The sequence below is a fragment of the Falco biarmicus genome, chromosome 8 (genome assembly GCF_023638135.1).
Source record: "Falco biarmicus isolate bFalBia1 chromosome 8, bFalBia1.pri, whole genome shotgun sequence".
Classification (NCBI taxonomy): Eukaryota; Metazoa; Chordata; class Aves; order Falconiformes; family Falconidae; genus Falco; species Falco biarmicus.
In genome coordinates, this window is record NC_079295.1 from 14,344,255 (window position 1) to 14,369,360 (window position 25,106).

Genomic DNA, 25,106 nt, shown 5'->3' on the forward strand with positions numbered 1-25,106 from the left:
GATTCTCGAATCAAGAAAGCATGAGCTGTGCTCTCAATTCAGTGTCAGTCCTGAAGTGCAAAGAGCCTTCTGAGAAGGTATCTCACTCTGCTGTCAGACAGGTCAGACACAGTAACAATTGCAGCTTATTATTCTTAGTTATAGATTTGGTTTGTTTTCCCTCTCTTTTGCCCTCAAATCCTTTAGAGTAGGCTCGCAAGCAGGGCGGGTGAGCAGTGGGATTTGGGGTTAGCACCGGTGCACCACCAAGAAAACATACTCAACAAGAACTTTGGCCAAACAACTGAGGCATATGGGCCGGGGAGGCCTGAGCTGGCACCTCAGACCCTATCCCCACCGGACTGATGTCCAGGCTCAGTGTAGACCTTTCTCACAATTCAGGAGATATTCGACCCCGGGCATACCACCGGCATAGCAGTTAGTCATCAAGTCCAATTTGTGCTCTGTGAGGAAGACTGCATGTTGTGCGGATGTGATCCTGGCTTTGACTAGAACGGACCTGCTTGTTTTGGGTACAGTTGGTCTCTGGTCGTTACCTCCTCCCAGCGACTCAAAACCAGTGTGCCAGATGGTGATGACGCTGTACTGTTTCTCTTAAAACAGCCCACTATATCTTTTCAGAGACAAGGAGGAGGAGGCAAGCTTGATATTGACAGAGCACTGTCATTTTAATGCCTATTGCATCTAAACTAATGCAAAACAAGCATACGCAGTGAGGAGGTTAAGGCTGCAAGCCACTGCCTACCAAAAATCCCATCACTGTTGGGATTAGCCAGCACTGGTAGATGTTACCACAGGGCATGTATAAAAAAGAGCTGGCTTTCATGGACATCTTGTTTGGGTTGGCTGGTTTCCCCAGGTTCTCCTACATAGCTAAAAGGTTTATATAGTCAAGCTTTTTTTAACTCTGTGTTCCACCACCTCTGTATGTAGCAAGTGGATATCCTTCACTGCAAATGGGATACAGACACCTAGAAAGTGAAGTTCCCACCAGGTGTATGAATCTGGTTTGTTATGTGTCTTAATAAGGGAATAAACCAAACTCAGTGTTAAGCAGCACATCAGCTGTCACTCCTGACCCAGAAGCACTCTTTTCTGTGAGATGATAAGCAAATCTTCACTTAACTCAGGAAAAACAACCCTCACTCCACCCAGCCTGATGTCCATACTGGTGGAAGGTCTGCTTCTGTAAATACTGACAGAACACTGAGGTTTTGTATTCTGTCATTAAGACACCACCCCAGGAAAGAGCCATTTCAACATCACAGCAGATGCGTGCCAAGGGCACAGGCCTCTGGAAACGCTGCCCCGCTTAAACTCTTCCCCAGGTACTGGCCTGGAGCAGACACCGTGCTGGCAGGTGCTGGGCCTTGCGTAGGAGCACAGGGCGAAGGGGGAGATGGGAAAAGAAGGAAGGTTCCCTTTGTTCACTCCCCAGCTCATGCCCTTGCAAAAACACAACTGGCACAAAGTTTGGCCCACATGACTTAGGGAAACAAAGTCCTACAGACATGGATCAAATGTTCTGACTCCTATTGATCTCAGGCCAGAGAATCTCTATAAAGGTCTTATTGTTCACGGAGATGAAGTGCTCTTGGAGGGGAGTGCTGTTAATACCCTTCATGGAGTCAGATGCTATTGCATCAGAGGTCAGCAGACATTTTTCTGTATTTTGTCTAATTGCAAGTTATATCTGAGGTTTCCTTAACTTCCATTTTCCCTTTAACACTCTTAAATGCAAATCTGAGAAAATTTGTCTTGTTTGCTGTGAAAGACATCCTGACTGGAACTCCCATGTAGTCATTTCCCATCCTCAGGTATACTTCTCCTTCACCCAGTTATCAGCAGAAAAGAGCAAATGGGGATGTAGTGATCAGATTTCTAAGGCACAAAAGTTAAAGCTAAGTTTGATATTGTGACAGCAAGCAACCATGAGCCTAGGAACTCAATTAGCCTGAAAGACAACTATCTCATTATCTTTCCTAAAATGATATAAATACATAAGAATATAAAAATTTAAAATAAACTCTCTATTGACTGTCTAGATGACTGGATTTCACTGCTCAATTTCTTTAAACACCCACTTTAGTATTTATTTATTCTAAGCATGAAGCTGCTACGATAATTAGACTGTCAGATTTGGTAAGTTAATGAGGAGTCACTGGAGTGGAAGGTTTTGCATTTGTGAGATTGCTGAAGGAGAGAAGCTCCATGCCTTCGCCCTATCTCTTTTTTCTTTTTCTTTTTTTCCCCCTCCGCTGGGTGGGAAGGAGAGAGCTTGGCAGTGTGTAGATCCATTTGAATCCTTTTGATTAGCGGATTGCATTCCTACCACTGTTCTACCAAATAGTATTTTACTGGTTACTCCAAGAAAAAGAAAAAGAAAAAAGAAAAGAAACCATAGATGAGATTTCCGGAGAAGGGTGCCTAGATTAAAGAAATCATTTTCCAAAAAATAATTAGAAGGAATGGAGCTATGAGAAATAAGATCCTGAATTAGTTTATATTGTGGCTAATGTCACAGGAGAGCATTAGGGAAGTAGCACAGAGAGGAAAAGGACCATTTTGTAGCTTTTTCTTTAATGTGACTTTTCCACAGGACAATCAGTGTTCACAGTTCCACAAGTGTGACTGCAACCTGCAAGCTGTGACCTGTTTGCTTCTTACCAAAAAGGCCGTCTCACAGGAGGTTCAAGCAAGTTTTGATAGAAAACAGGGATGATCGACTAATTCTTGAGTAAGCTCATAATGCCCACTGTCAAAGCTGCTGCCACCCTCCTTAGCGCATTAATTCCTTTGTGTATTGAAGGTGGGAGAACAGAACTGATACCCAGGGCTGGATGACCACATCCCAGGCTGAGGACAAAGTGAGAAATCTCACATTCAGAGAGAAGAGATCAGAAAGCCAATGGCTCCCAATGCACAATGCTCAGTGGTATCTTGGGAGGTTTGGGTTTTCTTCATCATATTCCCACGTCTCGCCGCAATGCCCTTTCCTCTGATGCCTCCCCAGTCAAAATATTGCTTCATTTCCCCATTGCTTAAACTGACCAAATTGCTTTGTTTGTCCTTGTCTACCAAGTTCACATTTTATAGCTTAGTTGTTTTGATTTCACACACAATAGAACCTGAGCAGAGCTAGGCAAAATCTCCTTGGCTAGTAACACTCTAGGTTTTAATTAGTCACTATTTAAGTATGACACCTCAAAATGATGCTTCAGCATCAACATTTTTCATCTCCTTTTTGTTACAGAAGACCAAAAGATCGCTCAGAATCACTGTTGCTGAAAGACATTATCAGAAAATACCCTTTTATTATATCCTGTCTCTGTTTACTTTGTGCATTTGTTAACAGCATGTGTCCAGTCTGTGTCACCAGCTGGGTCTGTGCTTGCTGGGCAGACCTGGAAATGGGTCTTGAGGCCAAATTAGTTTGCCTGTCTTATTGTCTGCCAAGCTAAGAGGCAACCTAGCTGTGATAGCAGGGCAAACTTCAGCTACCCGTCTGTGCTTCCAAATGGATGTAGATGGCACGTACCTGCTATAGCATCAGGTCCCAGCACTCAGAGCCTGGTCTCACAGCCTCTCTTTACCCCATCTGCCCTCATCATGTAGACAACAGCAGGCAGACAGGACAGCCTCAAGTCCTTTCAAGAAGGACCTGACACTGCCAGCCCTCTGAGCAGATTGGGGTTTGGAGGCAGCCTGAATACATTCCTCACTCACCTGCTCAGCTAAGTGCAGACTGTTCCCTTTCTGTGATCAGAAAGGAACTAATCCTGTCCAAAAAGCTGGCTGTCAGTTCCACTAAAGCTTCTGGGACAACTCACTTGAGGAGGGCACTCATGCTTCAATGTTCAACAAACTTGGATTTGGCCAGTTTTAACTGATTTTGGGAGTATTTCACAAACACATAATTTAAAATAGTGAAATCATGAAAATGGTAGATATTCTTAAACATTTTTTTTGTATTAACTTGGCCTCAAAGTGATTGTGTCCTTTTTAATCTGCTTACAAAACATACTAAACAAGCTTAGCTGTCAACTCAAGTTAAACACATTCTGTAAGAGATGGTGTTCATATTATTAATTCTCTTTTTAAAAAACTCATCTGGATTCAGACATGCAAGCAAGATTATAAGTGAAACAATAATTTTTTTGTCATTTTAATAGGCTACGGATGGAAAGCAGGGGGTTCTGTATGCTTTTGCAAATCTAACCAGAGGTAGATAGGCATCTAAAGCACAACAGCCTCACGCTGGCACATGAGAGAATGGAATTTCCTGGGAACATAATGAAACTGGCCAGCCTTCCTTCATTGGCCAACCTGAGTTAAGTTACAAAAACAGAAAAAGCCAAAAAGCTAAACATACCAGGCTCAGTCATGAATCCATGGGCCCTGAGCAATGCAGCAAGGGACAAAACAACATCACAGTCTCCTCTCTGTTCTCCTCATTTCAGGAAGGGAAGACATAGTGCCAGGCATGTATCCCAGCATGCCAACACTCCATCCATTTTCTACCCTACTCCACCTCTTTCCCTCTACCTGCTGAGGAGGAATGTATGGATCATTGGAATCTGCTTCCATTCTCATTCTGCCTTTCAAAATGCAGATAAATACTGCACGTATGTGCTACTGTACTACCTAAGTGTAGTTGAATCTACAGGAAGATTTGAGCTTGTTTTAAATCAACTGTTAACAAGCAAAGAGTCACTAGCCCTGCAGAATATTTGTAACAAGGATTTCTTTTTCCTTTTGATTCAGGACTTGGGCCATGGATTTTTATCCTAACAGAATTCCTTTGCAATGGGAACAGATTCTACCTCCATTACACCAAGGACCTTTGAAATAACCCTTGATATTGACAAAAGGAAGCCAAATATTTGAGAGTAGAGTCTGGTCAGGGCAGGGGGTGTATTTTTTAAAATCACCTTTCAGTAGAAGAGAAAGAAAATGTGCAGATGTCCTGCCTTTTGTTTTTCAGAAAGCAATGTCAGAAAGATTGATTTGGCAACGAAGATGTAACAGCACAGTCTGGACACTGGACTTGCAGAATAAACTCAGCCATGTGTCACTTAATAGAGAGATCCCTGGACCAGAAGATTGATGTACAAACAGGACAGATGGGGACTGACAATTGAAAGAATGTAGAGGCTGATCCAAGGCTTACAGAGACCTGTCATTCCTGGGGTTTGCCTACAATCTCCTTTAACAAAAGAGCTCCTGAGGGAAGGAAGGGATTAGTCAAAAGTTGAGTGAAGTCTCCAGGGAAGATGGTTTCTTGGATAAAGTTGTCAACAAAAGGAATTGTTTAAGACTATTTGTTATAATTTCCTAGAGGGAGCTTCTGCCATTACTAACAGGATTACCAGCATACTGGTTCCACACCAGCAGAGCATTAGACATGTGCATTGCAGACTGGTTGCTTAGAGCTGAATTCAGGGGTCTTCTTGTACTGGGTACCAAACATGTGCAGGTGTTGATGGAGATGGTGGCAGAAAATTAAGATGCAGCCAAAGATGGGCCATTTTTAGTCCAGCTGTTGCAGAGAGTCCTGGCTCATTAATGAGTTACCAGGGTGTTTTAATCTCCTTGATCTCAGGGCTGCTGACAGACTATGAGAAGGAAAGCTAATATGAGGTGAGTGCTGATCAGGATACATGGGGAAATCAGAGTGCTCCTTCCCAACTACAGTTACTGTGAAATTTCTCATAGAATTCTTCCTGGAAGAATTGGGAAAGCAAGTAACTTACCTGTGTTCAAGTACTAGTCCATTTGGTTTCAGTAGTCTGGGATGCTTTTTCTCAGCTCTGGGACACCAAAAGCCAGAAGCCTTGCTGTAACCTCACAGCAGATCTGGGAAGAAAAGGAAGACAAAGACAAATCATTAAGATGCAATCATGCAAACCTTCTTGAATACTTCCTATGCATCTGAGTAGTGTCACTGGCATGAACGGGAGGACTTCTCTGAGCAAGAATTATTCAGAGCATTGGGGCATTGGAACAAAACCAGTCATGGAGCTATGGGAAAACACCAGAGAGATGGGTGACAGCCATAGAAAGAGCTGGAAGGTGGCATTTTAGTGTAAGGGAGCTAAATCTCCAGCTCCACCCTGATCCACTGTTTGCTAACCAAACACTGCAGATCTGGGCAGGAGGCAATACAACTGTTTATGTTCCCCTTTGCCCTTGCTATAGATATAATTGCAGGAACATATAGATTAGCTACATAAAAGAGCACACAGACTATCCACAGGTACTGCTCAGTTAAGAAGACAAGAGGTATTGTGTTATATGACAATCCTTCAAGTTCTCCCTCTTGATGAAAAGGCAAGCTATGTCCTAAAAGCCTTTCCACATCTAGATTGCATGGACCTAGATCTCCCAGACACCAGCCACTCTCATGACTGCAAATGCCTCATCTCCCTTTGCAATACTGGACAGAAATTTATCTCAGTATTGCGACCTTCTGTCTTTCCTTTGCTCTGCAATAAACCTGGAATATTATTACAGTAACCTCACAGCAGTATAAGCAAGATGAGACTACAGTATCCTATAGAGTTCTACATAGGTGTGTATCCCTGTGTCAGCTTCCCATGTGTAGGTTTATTTGCGCAGAGAAGGGCATTTGGAACCTTTTTAAAAGTAAAACAATAGTTCTTAAGCACACTGGCACTGGCCTGGCTGTTGCATTGCAAAAGCTTCTAAGAACTGGTACAAATAAGCAGCTTTTCTAAAGTGGATGGATGGCTGCATAGGTAGAAGATAGCTTTTCACTTCTGAGTTATGCTGCATTGTCATATGCATGTTCAGAGCAGCTGTAAATGATGCCCAGGTTGGGATAGGGGTGTTCTACATTCCTTTTGCACTCTTGGAGATGGCTGGACTAGGAGCAGTGAAGAAGCAGGATCTCTAATGCCTGCCATGGGATGGTTATGGCTGGATGTCTGCTCCTAGTTGAGAGACACTAAACGCTCAAGATATGTTAAATGAAATGATTTGTTATGCATGGGCAGTGAGGGATCTAAGGATGGGAACTGAATCAGTTTCTTCGTGGTATCTATCCAGAATATCAGTTGTAAATTTCTTCTGTCCTGGAGCAGCAGAGAGAATGGCTTTGCTCTTTTACATAGCTGCTACCCCGAAATGGCCGAAGCTCTTATGCTGAATTGCCAAAGGGTCAAATGACACCTTCTAGCTCTGTATCTAGAGGGACAGAAAGCTAGGAAGACCCTGGCAGAAGTATGTGCTGCAGCCCAGCACTCTTCTGCTCATTAACTCAACATAGGAGGCCCAATGCTTTAAATATGCCAGATCAGAGAGACAAATTGCCCCAGAACCACTCCTCTCCCAAACTAACAGGCATACTATTTACATCAGGAGTACTGATCTCAGTATTTTCCATCCCTTGGCCTGCACAACCTCAGGGGCAACAGCTCTCAGGGAAAATGGATGTAGTGTTGTAATGCATCAGGAAGGGTAGGTAACAAGAAACACATCTGAATTCATGTACCAAGTTAGTGCCACCCAACAGTGCTTCCCCTGTTTCCTTCCCGGCCTCAGGCTTCACAGTCTTTCTCTCTTTTGCTCTCTGCCACTTCTCTAACCTCTTAACTCACTAAACAGGTGGAAAACTAGTAACTCTTGCTGAGTTATTTTTTCATTGCTTTAGTGAGCTGAATGGGATTATGAAGGGGTCAGAGAAGTACCAGACTTCATGCATGGCTGAGTATGGAGTGGGAAAGGAGGAGCAGGAAAAAGCCCTGAAGTTCAGACTCTCTTGTTTCCAGCCTGTTCCCATCTAGTTTGTGTGGGTGGTCATCCCCTGTCACATCTGGATGTTTGATGTTCTGGTTTGAGGTAATAACCGAATGTGTCCTGGTGAGTAAGTGCTCAGTACTGCTATCACGTATGTGGACACATCTCAAATGTAGGTGTTTGCTCTTGAAGACCTCACAAAAAAATCCCAGACATTGGCAGAAAGGTGCAGGACTGACCTTTCCTTTTTTCCAGAAAAGACTTGCTCTTGGCAAGGTAGGATGTGTTGGTAAAGCAGGTGAGAGTTTATGAAATGCATGTAAATGGAGATCATTGTGCTCGAGGGTCATCAAACTGTTTCTTCTCACCACCTAATAAAAAATCAAAAACAACTCTGAGATTTTGGACAAATTGTTTAACGTCCTCTTTTATGTAAAGAGGGTTTAACAGCAGACTTAAATATTTGCTTTGAAAACATCTTGAAGTAAATGAAATAACTTCTTTCCCAGGCCAAGACTCATTTTACTTCAGCCCAGAGCAAGTTTTTTGGCTAAATTACATATCCCCAAGAAAAAATCTGAGGGCTTTAATACTTGCAAAATACTTGTCTGTAATGGTGCAAGTGGGCAATGCTCTTTAAAGGGGGGGAAAAAGCACCAGGAAAATCCCCCTCATGAGCCAGAACCGCATTTGGGGAGCCCAGATGAAAGCCCTTATGCGGGTCATGTGACAGGTGTCACTTCAGTAATGATATTGGGGCAGAGATAAAAGTCCTTGCCGGCTGGTCATGTGACACCGCTTCATTACTGGCACAGCAGGTGGCCAGAGAGTCTCAATGCCTTTATTTTTTTATTATTTTTTAATTTTTTTTTATTCTGTGATAATGAGAAAATGTTTAAACTTCCATCCCTGTGTTTAAACACTTCTTCATGCTGACAGCAGCAGGAGATCCCTTGATCAGCTGTCAGATGGGAAAGTGCAATTTTTCTGGAAAGTAAACAGCGTGTTTGCCAGTTGGAAATCATTTTCTGTTTGTTGGGACTGCTAGTTGTGGCGTGATGGAGGCATGTCACAGCATCTGACAACTTGGGAGTGGGGAATAGAAGACAGGCTGAGAAATGGATTTTAGACTCTGCCTTAGATAACAGGAGCTTGACATTTTTGACACTTTGCTATTGTTATTGTGGGGAAAAAACACCACTTATGGATTGCTTATGAAACTTTTAAAGCAGTGGCTCAGTGTCAGTGTGGATACATATGTGGGACCTTCTAGAAGAAGCTCCTGCATTTTAATAGAAACCTTCCTAGGAGAAAAACAAAAGGCACACAAGAAGGAACTGAGTAGATGTGGAGACATGTGAGGGTGAAAGTGGCCAGATCTCATTCCTGGCTAGCAAGGAAAAACAAAAAAACAGTCTCAAAAAAACAGTCTCCTTATAATCCTATTAGGAAACTTTTCATGGCTCTGATGTCACATAGGCTTGGGGAACCCACTGGGAGTTTCAGGTGAGACATGGAAGGCAAATGTGGTCACAGGGTCATGTGAGAGAGCTCAACCCAGTCCCGGGGCAGCCAGGGCCTGGCTGAAATCAGAGCTGTTACACTTTCCTTTGGAAGTGCCCTGGAACCCAACTAAGTTCATTTTAAATGCTAACCACATTTTTTTTCATTTCCTATTAGGCAAATACCTTCCCAAAGTCAATTCCCATAGAGAACAAGAGATACAGATATAATGCACATAATTTTAATTAAAGTCAAGGTTTGATTGTGCATATGCAAAGGCACACACAGCATTTTTCCTATGCAGACATAGACAACATCTTATATGTAGAATCAACAAATCAACCTGATTTCAACACTGGGAAAGTTAATTACTCTGAGCAGGGCTTGGATCGCATATTAGATATTCGCAGCAATTATGTTACGTGGAGTCCTTGGTAGTCTCCCAACAAATAACTTTCCTTCGCTGGCTGCCCTGCAGCCTTCTCCCTCTTCCTAAAGATCCCCATTAAAAGCTTCCTGCCTATTACACTTCATGAAGTCTTGGCTTATTACAACTGAAGTTGCAGCGCACAGCTGGTAGCTCACTTGCACCAGGGAAGCCCTAGAGCCAGCGCTTTGGTTTCAGCTCCGCACTCCTGAGCGAGGCCGGGCTCGGTGGAGGCCGGCGGAGCTGGGGAGGCAGCTGCCTCCCTCCCACCCTGCGCGGCTGCAATCAGGGGCAGGGCCGGGCCATCAGCAGAAATGATCCCAAGCGAAAAGATCAGATCAGATCAGATCAGAATCTGGCCCTTTGTTAGCAGTCATTAAAAAACATTGCACTTTTAATAGGAGCTTATTCAATTAGCAGACTAACAGGCTCCATCAGATAAGCTGGGGATTTCCCTGGGAATCTGAGTCACATACTGAGAAGTGGCTCTGCACCCTATGGTTAACCCTCTCCGTGCAGAAACAGAATGAAAAGGCCAAATCCCAGGAAAAGGGTTTTTTTTGAATTCTTAAGGGAGAAGAAAAAGCCTTCCACTGCGTGTCAAAGCCCCCAGAGGTGCCAGTGCTGAGTGTGAGTCACACACACTGGAAGGACCCAGGAGGATCATGGCACCAAACTGTAGCCGCTTGAGATGGGAGAATCACCTGATCCCCGATAAACACGCTGACATTTGGCAGCCTGACAGTTTCACAGTCCCATAAGAGGCTTCCTAATTAGAGCCTGGGTGAGAAATAATCCATAACTTGAAGTTTGTCTCTAGCTTCCTTGCTGTACTTTTTTTACCCTTCCTTTTTTGTGCCTCTCCTCCCTTTTCAGTGTTTTCTCTCACACTCTCAATACACCCCCTCAATACACGCCGGTGGAAGCTGTTTGAAACACCAAGCAGGAGAAAGGGTCATTTTTGCCTGTTCTCTCAGCTCACAACAGCTCCCAGCAAAAGCATCCCTCTTGCACTCCAGTGTTGCCCTTGAAGGAGACAGGGAGATAAGGCAGGGGAAAGGATCGTTTATGGTAAAGTTTATAATGAGGCAAAGTACAGCTGGTCTGGAAGAAATCCAAACCAGTCCCATTCATTCCTAGTCAAACAAGTAGGGCAAAACTAGTGCTCTCAGCAGCAGGAGAATAGGGACTCCTGAGCTGGGATCCAGCCCTGAATTTTGCTTTCTTCTACAGCAAGCTGGCCCCAAACAGCACATCACAACACCCTGTATTTTAGCTGGAGCCTGCATCTGAATTTAGCATTGTCTTCACGGTGTACAGTAACATGATGCTGCTGTGTCCTGGCAAGACCTTCATCCAGCTGGTCATAAGATGAAATATATTTTTTAGAGATATGTACTATTTCAGAGCCAGCTCTTTTAAAGCTAAATCATATTCCACCTATTTACCAAATCACATATTCTCTGAATAGTTCCAGAAAAGCTCTTTAAATGCAATAACCTCTGAATGTAAGATTGTATCAACAAGCCATACCTGCTAGGATAAGTGTAACTCTCTTACTTTATTTATTTCCTAGCAGGTTATTTGCTGATAGTGGGATTTATTGTTCTCCATTTAATATCCCAACGTTTTTTCCAGGGTAATGAGACAGCAAAGCTCTTCAAAGACAATAGCCATTGTATACTCTGCAACAGCTTCAGATACAAACATTAGAATCCACTTTATGTTAGAGAGTTGTTCACCTTCCTCCTCGGTGAATACCATATTGCCTGCAAAGCCACTGGAAACAGGCAGAAACTTGGGATTCTCCAGTCCTGGCCACACACCAGGTCAGACAACTCTATATGTTACCATCATTCAGCAGGATGGCAGATGGTGACAAGGGACCAATACCTACAGATATTTGACCATCAGCTCTCTCCAAAGCAAAGATTTCATTCAGAATATGCAGTTGAAGCTACTTCCAGGAAAAACATACTTATTGCTGCAGGATACCGGAAGATCTCCATCTAACATCGCTAGAGTTCAATATGAGTCTTATCCAGAGGACTGGAGGTCCTTGGAAACTGTACTTTTTTTAAGTTTCACTTTGGGGCCTTCATTATGATTGCTGATGCTCAAGCATTTCATGTGCTATGGATGTCTATGTATTGTGCTGATATGAGAAAAAACTGTGGACCTATACCTCTGTACTGGGGAGAATGACCCTGCCTTAGGACTTTAAAAGCCTGTAACATCATCCTCATCTGTAATGCCTGCACTGCTAAGATACTTGGGCTGAGAAAATTGTTTATTGAACTGATATTTCCAACAAACAGATGTATATAAAGTAAGCAGAGCTGCTCCCTAAGGTTCTAATATTAACAAATTCCCTGAATAGATTGTGGCTGTGTGTTTTCTACGATCCCTTTCTATAAACTGGAGTATGGATTAGTACACGCTATTTATGGAGCCCAGCCCACCCACTTGCTTGGAGCACCCCTGAAGCTGAGAGAGATGTAGCTGCATTTGTAGCCAGACACCACCTCCAGGGTCCATGTAGCTTCATATCAAAATTCTGCCTTTCAGCACAGTAGAAACCTTGGAAAAAATTAGAAGCTGTTCTGGACCTAAAATATCTGGCTCCATCCCTGCCCTGATTTTTTTGCATGATAAATGAGTATAGACATGAAGAAGGAGGAGAGCATAGACGTGGGGAATGCTTTCCTGGAGGACTGACTGGGGAGGAGATGAGGCAGAGCTGGCTCTGGGTGACTCACTCCTCAGATATCTGCATTCCCTGTCACTGCAAAGTGAGCACAAAGGTCAGAAGAGCAGCATTTTACATACACATGTATGTTTGATATGAACCACTTTAAAATTCAGATTAATCAGATGCTATGAACAGGTGTAATAACACGGGAGAAAAGAAAAACACCAATTCTTTTCAATTAAACGCCATTTTTACAGGGTTTAGAATTTCAGTCATTTAAATCCATTTTGGACTAAGTTTTAGAAACAGAAGTTGGCAGCCTAGAGGAATTATTCTTTTTTATTATTTTATTTTAAGGGATTAACTCAAGTTGATAGATTTAGAGCATTTTTTAAGTTTGTTGGTTTCAGATGTTTAAAAAGAAATTTAAAATAAACAAACAAAATCCAGTTGAAAATTTGGCAAGGGCTGAATCCTTTGGGCAAAATTTTCCCAGGAGAAGCATAGATCTCTGATAAGCAACAGAGGAGATGCCATACTTCACAGCTGCAATGCAGAACTGTGGCCTCTCCAGAGACTCCCACACTCCAAACAGGGATTTCTTTAGTTTAAATGCCAGATCTGCTTTGGTCCCAGTGAAACTCGAGAGGGGTATTATGTAGGAAAACAGGGCACGTTTAATCCATTCTATCATTAATGCAAAGAATAGTCTCAATATTTGTGAAAATCAAACCCATGCATTATGAAAGGTCCTTCCTATCTTAAGTAGATGAAACTCTACTCACCAGCCTCCCCTAGGCAGTTGGGCTAAAATTTATTTGTAATGTCTCTATTTTTGATAGACGTCTGTGATGAAGCAAGCATGAGCTAGACCACTGGCCTGACTGGGCACTTCCCTGAAGGATGTGCTGGAAAGTTCGTTTTGGTAACTAAGGCTGGAAGTGCCACAGGTGCCAAAGTAAAATAACAGCTCTGAGCAACAGTCTGACCTTGGCTTTGACCTTCTTATCAAGAACGGTTGTTGCATTTTCTTTGCAGAACCTTCTCTTCTAATGAAATCTCAGGCCATTTGACATTTTGACTGGATTTAAAATAGAAAGGATGAAAAGATTTTACACTACTGAACTGGCCTTTTGAGTTTATCACCATGTGACAGTACCGTTAAGGCCTACTATCCTCACGATGAAATCTGGCAACAATTCTTGTGAGCTAAAACACAATGCTGTTGCACGGGTCTCCTAGGCAAGAAAGTAGTCACCGTGCTGATGCTGGTGAGCTGTGGGCTAAACTGCACGAACCTGCCTCCTACAGTTGGTGAAAAGCTGCAAGACAAACTGCACCCTGCTTTGCTGGGTAGGTGCTGAAGGTTTCTCACATGACCAGATGTCTATTTTATACAAAACCCTCTCACAAGCCATTCAGCTGGATGCAGACACGAAGGATTTAATCCAGTTGAAAGAATGTCTGCAAGAGACCTGGGAGCTGGGAGCAGGGATGCTGACCATCCCACTGTAGATCAGGTGCAGAAAGAGCCAGGAGACAAGCTTGGAGACAGATGTGAGGCCCCAAGCCTGGGACCATGTTTGAGGCTCCTGGGAGCAGAATGATGGAGCTGCCTTAGGGGCTGAGTGAGGAGGCAACCTGAGAACCATGAACTCTGAGGGTGAGAGAGAGAAACCCAGGAAAGCAGCTGCACAGGCAGCAGAGAAGGGCCTGTTACCATCTGGGTGTGAGGAATGAAGGCAGACTAGGTCACTAGCCATCCCCGTGTTTTCAGGGAGCTGCCTGTAAGCGCCAGGCTGCACCGCAGCCCCACCAGGGGCAGATTCTGCTCAGTTTGGTACAAGGGAGGACAAAATGGCCAGGCCTGGAGGGAAGCGTGCTGTGAGCAATGAGGGCTTGGATGCTCCCTGCCAGACAGCACCTGAGACAACTGCGGAGGAGATGTCCCTGAAGGGGTTGCTCTGGGGACCTGGCCTGGGAGGAAACAGCCCCTGAATATGACCCCTCTTGCTCTGCCCCTTCACAGCAGGCACTGCTATGCGGAGTTCCCTTCAGTTTGCACAAGTGAGGGAGGGAGAACATAGCCTCATCTCACAGATTTCCACCTGCGCCTCTCCTGTGCTTCTGGACAAAGTTTTGGAGGGAAGTGGAGCAGAGAAGCTCGTGCCCAGTCATGGGTGTCTCTGGGCAATGCCCATTCCAGTGACAGGTGCAGTGCTTCCACGAGCTGCACACCCTTCAGAAGCAACAGCCACATCATCCCCTTTGGTGGTACTTGGGGTCTCTGCTTCCTTCAGGCAGATCCTCCAGCTGACACAGAGGAAAGGCAAGCCTTGGGCAGGCCTTTGAACCCCCCTGCATGATCACGCATTTACCAAGCATCCAAAGCGATTTCAAGGGTCTGAAGATATCTTCCATTGCGAGTATGATTACAGTTCTAATGAGATTTGAAGCAAGCCATGTCTTCTAAACAATGGTGCTATCTCATTCTAACCCATTTAGATTATAATCTGCTTTTCCAGATATTAATATTTTCATATTAATGTAGATCCTTTTATCCCTGTAGCTTAGCACTGGTTTCTGATTTATTAATAGCTGGCTCCCTCTGGACTAAGGGAGCAGGATGCTGTGTTGTGATGAGCTTAATAACTCACTGCTCCCCATTAGTAAATCACAGACTACTGCTTCAAATTTGCAGAGAATTGAGTTGACTTACCCTCATTCCTTGAAGCATCTTAGCCCTGTTGTGCAAAACTACCTGCTAAGAATCTTTCTTAAATGAACCAAGCGCTCTAATATGGGTTCAGCCCACTCAACTGAACTTTTAACAGCATTTCAGGGAGCAAGGGCAAGAGCAGAGTTAATAGATTTCACAGACTTTTCCCATCAAATGGTGCTAGGGCACTTTTCTGGAGGCACCAGCAATGTAACATCCAGCAGAATTAATGTATTTATTCTTTTAGAAGAACTTATGGGTTTTTTAATGTTTTCTGGTTTGAAGGAAGGGTTGAAAGTAAGGGCAACCTATTTGCATTGTGAATCAAGTTATCTGCCTCCTCTGTGCCCCACCCCATCCCCCCCCCCCCTCCGGAATATGCAGAAATAAATGCCTCCTAATGAACCCTGTGGGGCTGAAGCTTTGATATGGATCTTGCCGGAGTGGGGGTGGGGGGATGGGGGGGTGTAGTGGTCGGGAAAATGTCTGCGAGACTGAAACCCAGCATGGCGTGGGGGGAAAGACAGTCTTCCTCAGAGTGCGAGAGAAGGGAAACTGGATTATCTTGCTAGCAGTTGGTGTTTTTCTGTCTGCAAAAACTTACATATAAGAGGCCCCAGTTGGGAAGTTAAATTCAGCCTTCCACAAACAGTAATATTTTTTTCCCCCCATCTAAATAAAAGAGACGATCCCATGCAAGTTCTGGAAACTGTCTTCTCTTGCTCTGGCTGGGTGCGGGGCAGGTGGGTAGAGAAGCAAAACTGCAGGATTTGAATTTTAGTTTGCTGGCTGCTGAAAGCAGTGGGTGTGTGTGGCCATGTGTTTGTAAACACAGATTACTCTTTGAATGTGACATCTGGCTTTCAAGGAGCTCCCACAGCAGGCAGAATCACAGCAGTACACACTTCAGTTCCCTCAGACAAATCTATTGTAAGACACTGTTTTGCAGTTTGCAGCACACCGAATAAGCTCAGAAAAAAAACAAATGCAGCTGAAGCCCCTTAATAGAGAAGATCTGGTTAAATGTGTTGCTTTCTGGGAACAAATTGTTGAATAAAAAGAACACCCTGGCAATGGGAAAGTTTTCTGCGTTGCCAAGAAGTTCCATAAAAAGACCATTTTATAGCATCAGCCCATTCCCTATAGAAGCCAGAGCATACCGCAGAGGATCACATGCTGCCTGGGAAGCAGCAGCACAGAGAGATAAAATACAGCAGCCATTGACAGAAAGGGTGTGCAGCATCCAGGGTGGCTGTGTTTGTTCTCTGGGCAGTGGCTGGCACAGGACAGTGCTGTGGGGTTCCACCACTGATGCCAGACCAAGCAGCTCTTCCCTTGGGGTGCAGACACAAGGCCTTCCTAACAGAGGGCAATACCAGGGGTGCTGAGCAACCTCCCTGGCACACAGGATGTGCCAAGGAAGGAGCAAAGAGAATTGCCAGATGTTTTTCCTCCCCCAGAGAAGGACAGAGAAGAAATGATTCTGCAAGAGAGTTAGGATAGACAGGAAGGAACCAAGACATAAAGTGGCACTGTTGCTTTTTGGTATCAGGATGCTGCACCAGTAAGTTTTACAAGGTTCCAGAACTCTTATGCATCAGCTGCGGAGTCCCAGTAGCAGCAGTTTCAGATGATTTGCTCTGATTACTCAAGAATTTCTGCAGCTTCTTTAAGAGAGGCATTTGTCCCCTTCCCACTTCTGTGCAAACCGCAGGCCAGCCCTGACACCAAGGAAAGCACTGTGGGCAGGCTCTGGTATCAGGCTCTGGTTGCATTTTTGACCACAGGGCTGTTTACATCAGTTTAAGTAATTCTGCTCCCCTCCCACTCCCCATTGCTTCCTTACCTGTACTCTGCACCACCAGCTATGCCAGCACGCTGTCTGTGTTGCATATAGCAAATGAGACCAGAGAACTGATCCAGATAAAAAACAACCCAAGGAAAAACAAAAGTTTATTTTTCAGCTGGGCTGGTTCCTGCTCTGGGTCATTGCACAGCAGGGCGAGTCAAGGATGAGCAAGTGCCAAGGATGGGGTCTGTAGGCTATCAGTCCGTAAAGGCTGTGGAACCACCACCGCCCTTTTCTGCCCCTCTGCATGGTGGTTTAGACTTCATTTTCTGTAGGGCCATTACTTTCACCCCTTGTTTAGATTTCTGCAGAGAGAAGGGATCCAATTTACAACAAGAGCTTGAGACCCTTCCTATTTCACAGAATTGCCTTGGAGTGTCAGGCTACATCTCCCAGTGCAGCTTGCTGCAAGGATCCTCAGTTGGATCTTGTGGTTGCACTAGATGACCTTTAAAGGTCCCTTCCAACCCAAACTGTTCTAAGGCTTGTCTATATATGTGCCAGCACCGAGCACCACCGTGTGAGAGTAAATCCTGTTGCAGAAACAATGAAGCTGTCTTGTTAGTATGTTGCACACTCCATACTTAAGTCTTTCCTTCTCAGCATGTTTTCTGGTCACAAGGGTGCGGCTACTCTGCTTCCCAGCTCTGGGATTAGCTATTTCTGGGCAGGCAGCATGGGATTCTGTCCCATGCTCCACCACAATCTGAAAACACAACTGGCAAACCTCACAAGGCAGCCTCTTGCTGGGCTGCACAAGGCTTGTCTGCCTTGTATTGCAAGTGGACTAGATGTAGCACCAACTGCTTCAGTACCAAAAGGTGTAATGGAATGTTAATGACCACAGATGGCCACAACTTCTGTTTTATGTCTAATCTGAGCCCCACAACCCCAAAGCACTACCACAGCAGCACCATGCTCCCCTCACAACAGACTGGGGAGAAGGTGGACTCAGGTAAGTGAGTGCTGCCAGTTCCACACCTCTGCTACCTGCTGCTCAGCCTGGAATTTCCTTACCTAATACAGAATGTGTTAACTATATGCAAATATGATGGAGTCAGGCAACAGAAAACTGTAGATGAATGTCAAGTAAAACACTTTTGACCCACCTCCTCTAAAACATTCCAAATCCAAGTCCTCAGGATCTTTGAGACACGTATTAGCTAGAACACCTTGGTTTTGTACTATATTAGATTCCCACATTTTTCCACAGGCGAAGGAAGCATTCCCAGATATAGTTTCTAGCAACTGTGCAAATTCATTGTAAGTAGTGGCCAGATGTTGGCGAGAAGAGACTGAAGAAAAGCGCATGCTATTTTCTCATTTAAGTATATAGGAAAATGGATCCTCCTATCCAGCTGTGAGCCTTTCCAGAATACACCCCAGAGTACAGCTGATGGATGTGCCTCTCACAGCCCATAGGGTTTGATGCTGTTCCAGGCATGCTTCATGGGGAGTATTCTATTCAAAATAATTATCAACTTGAATAGAGTAAGTACCAATCTATGCAAAACCCAGTTTGGCTGCTGCCTGGGAATAGATTATAAAGCACATTTGGCTATTGTGTGCATGCTTGTACATTTTAAAGTGCTGGGTGAGATCTCTGAGTCTGGGCAGCATCAGAGGATCTTGAGAGCACTAATGAAATGTGGAACCCAAATCTTTCTACTTCTTCCTTCCAAAGGAGTCCCAGACTGTATTTGGTAAAAGTCACCACAGCTTCAGTAACTCCTAATAAATCTTACACTAGCTTCAGATTTGGGGAACCCACACAAGAAAAACCTGCTCCCAAACTCTCATCTCCCATCTTGGTTACATTAATTTCTCTTTGTGGTCTTTCCCTGACATCCGTAACGTTCCACCTTCAGTCCAGATAGATCAGAGTAGTGCAGATCTGACTCACACAGCATCGCCACCACATTGCTTTCTCTCAGTCCCTCCACTGTGGCACCCTTTCCATCACACCATGTAGCAGGGCCTTCAGGCTCCCCTCTAACCCTGCTCTTTTTTATTCACCACCCAGAGTTTCTGTTCCACTGCTAATAGGATGCAGCTACCCACTTTGCTCCTCCAGTGCTAGTTGCTCATTTTTCTCACTGGCCTGCGTTTCCAGCAACTGCCTTGTTGTTTCCATCTACAATCCCTCCCCTCAGCACTGGCCTGTCTCTGTAGGTCACCACAACACCCTCCTGGATACCAGTAGCCTTTGCAATGGCCATAATAATCTGCCTAAATTAGTCTTAGTACTTCACTTCTCCATGGGTTTTCCTTAAGGGAACCAGGACACTGGCTTTTGAGGTGCATCTCAGTTTTAAGGACCCTGAAGGCAGATGAGACAACTTTATGTGTAGTTTAAGTGCACAACAGACTCACTGAAGACACAGTAGGTTAGAAAAGTCCCCACTGTGCTCTGAACATGCAGCCAGCTGAGGGGCATGTATAGATTCCCCACGTGTGATTGAGGTCTGCAGTCTGGGCCACAAACATTCAAGCTCAGGCTGCCGTTTGATTATAAAATAAATCTGACTTTGTGGTTCCCAGTATTAGATCAAAAATGCCACAGCCATATGACACGAAGCATGGATCCAGCATAAACTCACTTCACCAAGTTAAACACATTTAGAAAATTTAGACAAGTCAGTTTTACGTAGCAAGGCGTTGCAGTAGACTGGGTGCAGTCTGCCTATGCCACCCTACTTTCCCACCAGATAAGGTATAAACTGTCCACCACAACCAGCCCAAAGCTGGCATAACAGCATAAAGTTGCATAAACTCTGTGTTGTGTGCTCAAGCTAGTTTGACAGAAATGTAGTTGTGTGTATAGAACTGATTCAGGTTAAACGGGGAGTGCTGGGTGATCCATCAGTGCCCAGATCTGTAGTGGTGATGAAACCTGGGCCTTCAGATGATTGTGGGGTCCTTTCATCCAGGAGAAAGCAAGATTTTCTGTGTTTGCAGCTGCATGGTTAATCCTAGCTGCAAAAACTGAAGCAAAGGGGTTTCTGTGGGCTGTAGGCAACTCTGAGACACCAATAAGGATATTGGAGATGGCAGCTGTTAACACTGATGAACCTCTTTCTGAGATGAAAACTCTTTGCAGGCAAAGACTGGCTGCTCTAAAGCACATTACGTGTTGTGAGTGACACTGTGCTGCCTGTAATAGAAGCATGTTGGTAACCAGTCACAAACACAGCTAAGGGTGAGAGTAAAAAAGCCCTGCACCAGGAAACAAGCAAAGGCAGCAGGAGGGGATGCATTCTAAGTATGGGTAGGAAAGTGGGATGGGGTGCTCTCTGAGCAAGGAGCATCGGGGTAGGATGGGGCAGCTGGAGGGAACAGGGCATCCAGGGAGAATGGGCAGGCAGGAATAATATGATGCCTGAGGATATGGGGGTCCAGGGCAGGGTGGAGCACCTAGGAGGAATGTGGTGCCCAGGAGGAATAGGGTGCCCCTTCTCCATCCCCTGCAGCCTGGGAGAGGGATGCAGAGCTGCAGAAGCAGCACTTGTGGCTGCAGAGAAGGGATGGGGTTAACCGGATTCAGGTACCTGCCTCTCTGTTGAACTCACTGATTCATTTTCTCTGTTCCTATTTCCTTCTCTCACTTTCTTCTTCTCTCTTGCAGACTGATTAAAAACTCTTTGAGTTTGAAGGTTTTTGTGTCAAAACAGCTCAGCTGCCAGCTGGGTGCCAAGCAGTGAATATTCATGGTATTTAAATGTGACAGTGCAGTGGGGGCTAAAGGACGGGCTAGTTAGCTCTTTTTAGATGGAGATTAGCTGCCTCTTTGCTCCTAATCACCACTGTTGTTGAAATATTACAGCTTCTGTTACAACTATTAATGTCCTAAATGAAGAACAGGCTCCTCTGAATAACATCAAACACAAAATGGTCACTTCCAATTTCAGCATGCTTCTCTCCTCCTTGCTAATGTGTGTCTTCTTTTTTAACTGGAGACCTGCCTTGGTACCACATGGTTCAGCTTCAAGCCCTGCAGGAGAAGAGGAGCTAGCCTGGCTCGAGGGAGCTGCTGAAAGCTGAAAGACCATTCATCTCTGGGCCACTGGTTCAAGAGAAATCAGTAGCTGGCCAGAGGTTCCTGCTTACCTTACGAGGATGGCAGCTGCTTGGAGGTAGGAGTGGGTGCAGTGGGGAGCTGCAAGTCAATCCTTCTTGGACAAGCTTTTGAATCTGCTACTCTAGGTGAAGCCCCTGTTACCAGCACAGGGTGGAGGCAAGTAAGTTATTTTCTTGCACCTAGCAAGGGTCCAGGCAAGGGGTGAGCTGAGGCCCACCACTGGGGTGATATGCAGGAAGGCACAGTGCCCTGTTGCTCTCTGGGCTGCTATTCACCAAGGACAAAATGAAAACCGCAGCCCTCGGTTCCACCAGGAACATTATAAATGGTGAGGTAAGCTGACAGGCTCCTATTTGAGCTTTACTCAGATAAAACTCCCACTGAAGTCTGAGCCTGGATAAAATCTGTGACAGGGTGGTGTAAGCCAGTCCTTTCACAGCAATATCTGGAGGGAAGCCTGACGGAAAATACTTTGCAGCAAAAACTGCCCAGATGTCCGATGTGTGTTTGGCCATTTGAAACCTCTCCGCATTCATCCACAAGAACTGCCCGCCGTTATCCAAGAGCATGCCTGGCAGTGTGGCGAAGAGGAGGGAAAACCCATGTGTGGTCCTTAGGCTCTGGCAAGAAATAGCAGAGGAGAACACCAGGCTATTGATTTCATGTTTGCTTTAAAAACAGCCTAAGTGCATTCCTGGAGCAAGGCTGGTCTGGAAGCCTAAATAAAATAATATTCTTCAGCCTTGAAAACTGACACTAGACTTCAATGACTGCTTTAAAGTCTTGTCCCTTAGACTAAGACCTGCACATTTCCTAAGCTCTTGTCTACACACAAAAATGGTGCTACTTTAACTAGACCAACTAGATGTGTAGCTAAAGCAGCACATCTCTCCCCTCTTCCATCCCTTTCTCCTTCCTTGCATGAAAACTGTTAAAAAGCACCTTTTTTTTGACAAAACCTTCCTTATTGGAGGAAAATAGTATGTTTCTACCAAAATATGAGGTTTATTAGTATCAGCACATCTAAGTAGGACTAGTGATAGCATTACTGGTTTGGTAGCAAAAATTCACATCCATAAACAGCATATGTAGACTGTCTCAGAAGGGATGCACAGAGCAAACCTACGGAAAAAGTGAATCAGAAGAGGTGTGATACATCTTCCTGCTGACAGGACTTATGTGCTGCACACAAATGGTCCTATTGATATAGTCAGGGACTTCTCTGACAGCAACAAGGCAGCACAGTACCTGGTTAAAATGTGTGCACATTATTTATAATGTCCAGGCAACACCACAGAATTCAGACTTTCCACAGCATAAGCAGATCAACAGAACCTGCATGTTAGCTAAGTTTACTAGAAAACAAACAACAAAACCCCAATAACCAAACAGGAGCCACAATGCTTTTACAAATACAAATAATAGATTGAGCACTGGTCTGTTAGAAATGCTAATTTCCACGATGGTATCAGAAATACGTGGGCCTAACCCTTTCAAATTCTTGCCTCTCAAGGAAAATTGCATTGGCTAACACTGGGCTCCTGAAGGAAAAAAAAAATATAGGATATATGTATATTCCCTTCTGGCAGAACACCAGGAGTGTAGATTTTGACAGATTGCATTTGACGTTCAAGATGCTTGTAGGTAATGCAGTTGTACCATGCAGGAAAACCAACATGATTTCTTACTGATACCTTTGTAAAGGCAGCCTGCTTTTAACAACAACAAAAATAAACTTTCTAACTTCAGTCTTGAAACTCTCAGGATTTTTCTGCATCAACCCTATTCCCACTCAGGTTGAACAACTTCCCAAGGTTCTAAATGCTGTATTTAAAGCATCACCAATTCTAATAGTCTCAGTAATAATATCAAAGTCTTCAGGTGTCTTATCCATTGAAGTTAGGATGACCTGAATTGCATTAGATTTTCCCCTGAACAGTGGTTGTTTCATTCTTTCTAAGTAAATCAGATGGTATTTAGTACATGCTTCTGGAGGAAGAAAAAACAAAAGACAGATGGATGTGGGTCCCAGCAGGCAGCAGTTTGAAAATGTGGCACCAAATACATCAATAGTACCAGTCTGTTCTTTAACATATTGGAGTGCCTCTTGCCTTCCTCAGATAATTTTCTTCAAAACTGTTCAACCCTGACAAATTCTGAGCTCCAAAGTTGTATGAAATGGGAATATCCCCAATGCAGCCATAACTGAAACTGCAAAGTGTCATAGCTGTACAGCCAGAAATGCAAGAACCACCCTAATGCACTAATGCTCGTGAAAATCAGTGTGCGGGCACTGTTAGCCAGCAAAAGAGGAAGGTAGCAGCAACCTGGCAAAGTTCTTCTGGAACTGCCCCTCCTTGCTGCAAGGTTGGGCCGCATCAGAGAGCTGGGGGTGTTCAGAGCTCTCTGTCCCCAAAAGGAGCAGGTATGCCAAGAGCTAGTTAGCTAAACTGCAGCAGGACAGGAAAACGGAGGAGCAGCTCTCCAGGCCAAAAGGAGATTTGTCAAATGGGCACACATTTCAAGGGCAGACAGCGCGCCACGTTCCAGCAGTCCTGCTTGTTAGGAACCAGAAACAAAATGATAACCTACTCTAGCAGTGCAGGGGCTATGAAATTCCTAACACCTTTCCTTTCTGACACCAGTAATCAAAGAGAAAAAACTATCTAACTCTTTGATCAACTGTCCTGCCTCCCAGTAGCCCCACAGGAGGAAAGTACATAGAGCAGTAGGCACTACTTCTCTTGGCCACAAGTGCCTGAAGGCATCCTCTTTCCTTCATAACCCTGTTGTTCTCTTAGTTGAGGATGGCTTATGCTCTTAAGGAATAAGCATTCTTCAGCTACTGACTGTGAGCAGAATGAACTGAACTGGCATGTCCGCTTCCTCTTTTCACTACTGCCGTATAATCTCATCTCTCCCCACTTTCTAGTTCACACAAACCTCACTGGTAAAGTTGCCTTCCTCTGCTTCATGACAAATGTCACATCTTCCACCTCTCCTTTCCATCTGTCTTTCCTCTTCAGGTCTTCAACTGCTGACCCCACGCCCAGTTCAGTGCCTTCCCCTTCCTGCTCCCTAGCTCCCTTTCTGTCCTTTCGGCAAATCTGTCTTCACCATGCTGATCTCCCCTCCTCAGCAAAGTTGCTCAATTTCAAGCCACAAAGCCTTACCCAGCTCATCCAGGGGCACCAATTTTTAAATCAGTCCCTTCTCATCAGCAATGTCTTTCTTTTATCACATGCCTCTTGTGTGTTTGTTTCACCTGCCTGAATTGATAGGTGAAGACAAGTTTGCACACCAATGTCCAAATTTGATTTATGAAATGATTGATAACGAGGATTTTTGTGCATGGATGTACACCACAACAGACCTTCACAATTATGAAGTTGTGTCAGGTCCCCACTATCTCCTGATGGTCCAAGCAACCCAGCCAACAAAGCCTTTCGTGCCCTGTTTGGCTAGGAGGTAGATGTCTTTTCTTTCTGCTCTGAAGTCTGCTTCAGAGCTCATACCTGCCCTGCACACTTCAAGTCTATCAGGCCATTAACTGAAGCAAAACCCATCTCAGCCGGGAGAACTCACGCAGAAGTCTCTGAGCTCATGAAAAGCATGGTGTTCCTGCACTGGCCAAGGTGCAAATGGCCTCTGAGGAATACCTCGATTCATCTATTAAGTCTTATTTCATTTTGACCTTGCTCTCTCTGAGACCATGTCCTTTCTCTTCCAGCTCTCAGAAGTAAATACCATTCGGGTGACTTCGTTAACAACTGCTGGGCTACTTTCACACCTGACTGATACAAGTTAAAGCAAGGACTGAGACCACCTGATACAGGAAAGTTTTCCATGAGAAAAGCTGGAGGTAGCCAATCTCCTCCAAAAATGAGAGTAGAATGAGAATGGATGGTAAAAATACAAGCACCTCTCCCCTTTCCCCACAGCTCAAAGCATCCAATTGCCTACATCCCTGCTGTGTCCCTGCTAATCCTGGCGTTATGCCTTCTCCATGTGCATCTCCAACATCCCTGCTTCCGAGGATGTTATTCCAAAGTGACCTACTTTCCATGCATTCATTTTTAG

The 25,106-nt window shown here is 44.6% G+C and overlaps 1 protein-coding gene and 1 long non-coding RNA gene across 2 annotated transcripts in view; one reads left to right on the forward strand and one right to left on the reverse strand.

Annotated features, from left to right (window-relative positions):
• CDK15 (cyclin dependent kinase 15) overlaps nt 1-2,706 on the forward strand; it is a 37,127-nt gene extending 34,421 nt beyond the window's left edge. Inside the window, 1 exon segment of the mRNA XM_056349196.1 lies at nt 2,597-2,706. Coding sequence (XP_056205171.1) covers nt 2,597-2,706 — 110 coding nt within the window.
• Nucleotides 1-25,106, reverse strand: part of LOC130153834 (uncharacterized) — a 59,753-nt gene that overhangs the window by 12,672 nt on the left and 21,975 nt on the right. The window contains exon 3 of the long non-coding RNA XR_008823510.1: nt 5,754-5,856. This is a non-coding gene — a long non-coding RNA (uncharacterized LOC130153834). The remainder of the gene's footprint in view (nt 1-5,753; nt 5,857-25,106) is intronic.